Genomic DNA, 2,585 nt, shown 5'->3' with positions numbered 1-2,585 from the left:
GGCGGCTCTTATGAACTCGATTCATAACGAGTATAACTTCGTTTATGCACATCCCGAGAGTGGCGAGCTTGTGCCTGCAGATCCTATTCGCAACGAGATTGATATGGCTATCATTCGCGATGCGAAGAGGATGCGTCGTGGCCAGAAGTCGAGGTTGTCGCAGCTCTTCTTCAAGACATTTTGCGGGAGTAAGGACCTCGCTAAAAGTGAAACTCCCGATGGCTACAACCAGGAAGCCTGGTTGAAAGCAATAGAGGTGTTCGACTCGCCAGAGCATAAGGTATGAGTTGAACTTCCGATGATTATTCGAATTTCTTAAAATTAAACTTCACGTATTTATGTCTTGCAGGCGAAATCTCTCCGCAACCGGGAAAATTCGAAGATGAAGAAGACGAAGGCGAGGCAAGGCTCGCTTAGTTTTTTTGGTCATCGCTCGAGGAACGTAAGTCTCTTAAAATGAATATGTAATATATATGTGATTCATATTTTAATGTTGAAAAATTACAGCGAAGAGAAGATGGGAGTATAGGCTCGGCTTTAGCGATATGGTTAGAAAAACACCAGGACGCTAAGGGATCGTGGACGACGGACTTCGCGAAGACGCAATACGTAAGTTAATTTTTTTTATTTACTATATTTAATTACTTTATTTCTTCTTATCTTATAAGTTTTTTGTGGTTTTATTTTGAAGGATCAAGTCACCGCCCAGACGATAGATATTTTGCGGCAAGCGGAGGAGCAAAACATCGTGATCTCCCAAGAAGATGCGGAGATGTACGCGATGCGCGATGTTTTGGGAGTGCGCAGAGACTGGGAAGTCGGTTTAGGGCCTTCGATCCCAAGGTCATCGTTGGGTGTTGCCCAAACGCTAGATGGAGGCTCGTCAAGTTCGTCATCTCAGACCGATCCATTGGTTGCCGAGATGCGAGCTCAGATGGATGCCCAACAAGCCGAGCTGCAACTGATGCGGCAACAGATCGCCTTCCTCAGCCAGCAGCACAACCAGCCTCCCACGACTCCTCAACCTCCGCCTGCATCGCAACCAGGTGGGACGGATCAGCAGACGCCAGGTTCCACGCCAGGTTCCACGCCAGGTTCTATGGATTACTTGCGAGATCGTCCTTACGGAAGCGGCGGAACGAGCGGCAGCGCGTCAGGCAGCGGTGGACGAGGACGAGGAAGCGGTTCTCGAAGTTCTGGCAACTTATTCGGCAGAGGAAATTCTACTATCGATAAGTTTTATAAGAAAAAAAAATAGGAATTAATTTTTTTTCGTTTTTTGTAAAGAATTTGTATTTTTAATTAAGAATTCTATTTTTAGAATATTATTTCTAATTCATTTAGAATTTTGTTTAATTAATATTATTTTGTTAATTTACTTTTTTTAATTTTGTATTTTTTTTTAATTAAACAAACGTATTGGGTGCGACATTGTCGCACCGAATACCATGGCGCGAAAACTTTCAGGTGCGACATGTCGCACCCGATATGCCATTACCCGCCAATTCTACAAAATTTGGCAGGAAAATAACTTGGGCATTAGGTGCGATTAGTCGCACCTGAAAATGTCGCACCTAATGGGGTACCTATTAGGTGCGACATGTCGCACCCAATACCTTCTGCGACGGGTTATCAGGTGCGACAGTGTCGCACCTATTGTCGCACCTAATAAACCATTAGGTGCGACATTTGAGGCATTGGGTGCGACATCCGTCGCACCGGATAACGTCTTTTGTCCTAGTGGATAATATATTGTGTATAGTTTAATTTATTTTTTTTATACTTTTTTTTTCTCTAAATCTTATATATGCCAACAAATTTTAATTTATTTGACGATTTATTGATATTTATGACAACAAATGGCACAATTTGATATATGTCAACAAATGACATAATTTGTTGATATATATCAATAAATGACACTATTTGTTTACATAATTTTCATGTTTTAACATATTCACTTGTATATTTTTCTTCGTCGGACTTGTATATTGTATATGATATTTCAAACTCTTGTAGTTAACAAAATGTGATTTTGAGAGATACAATAAGTGAGTATTTAAAAGTAAGTAAATGAGGATGTATCCTTGTTATTCTATTTATATAAAATATTTTCAACTCTACAACTGAGAGCGTCAACTGTCATTGGAGTCAATAAATATTTTTGAAGAAATATATACTTAGCATAAGAGCAAATATTTATGAAATAAAAAAGTAAGTAACATATATTTGAAGAATTAAATTTAAAAAGAAGGACACGAGAGGTAACTTCTAACTCCTTGTTTGAGCAATTTATTCTTATGGGCCCTATTGAAGGCCCACAATCTGTTCGACATTAGAATCTATTAACTTTCAAAGTTCCAACACATTTGTGTTGCTTTCCAACTCAGGTACAACACCCGGGAATTTTTCGTGGGCTCCTTATGAAATTCGCAAGCAGGAGAATCTTCCCCATGCTTATTTGGACATTAAACTGAATTCGGTCCTATCTTAGACTAAGACAAATAAAACCACTACAGCCTCTACATACAATATAATATGTAATTTGTATACTTGGCATTTTCTTAATCTTTAGTTTATTCTTA

The 2,585-nt window shown here is 39.2% G+C and overlaps 1 protein-coding gene across 1 annotated transcript; it reads left to right on the top strand.

The window, feature by feature from the left end:
* The first annotated feature begins 213 nt into the window (after positions 1 to 213).
* LOC149404460 (uncharacterized) lies at positions 214 to 1,725 on the top strand. Its single transcript, XM_089606783.1, has 4 exons — positions 214 to 280; positions 350 to 442; positions 508 to 609; positions 692 to 1,725. Exons 2-4 carry the CDS (start codon positions 383 to 385, stop codon positions 1,256 to 1,258), a joined length of 729 nt encoding a protein of 242 aa, XP_089462909.1. The 5' UTR covers positions 214 to 280; positions 350 to 382; the 3' UTR covers positions 1,259 to 1,725.
* The last annotated feature ends 860 nt before the right edge of the window (positions 1,726 to 2,585 follow it).

Source organism: Urtica dioica, chromosome 2, assembly GCF_054948205.1.
Source record: "Urtica dioica subsp. dioica isolate 48M chromosome 2, U.dioica_male_clone48M_v1_H2, whole genome shotgun sequence".
In the NCBI taxonomy this organism is placed as follows: Eukaryota; Viridiplantae; Streptophyta; class Magnoliopsida; order Rosales; family Urticaceae; genus Urtica; species Urtica dioica.
Note: the sequence above shows the minus strand (reverse complement) of the source record. Positions and strands in the feature narration are given on the sequence as shown.

Coding starts and splice junctions, on each gene's coding strand:
- LOC149404460 (XM_089606783.1), top strand. CDS start 383: ATGAAGAAGACGAAGGCGAGGCAAGGCTCGCTTAGTTTTTTTGGTCAT. Junction 443..507: donor TTGGTCATCGCTCGAGGAAC/GTAAGTCTCTTA, acceptor GAAAAATTACAG/CGAAGAGAAGATGGGAGTAT. Junction 610..691: donor ACTTCGCGAAGACGCAATAC/GTAAGTTAATTT, acceptor TTTATTTTGAAG/GATCAAGTCACCGCCCAGAC.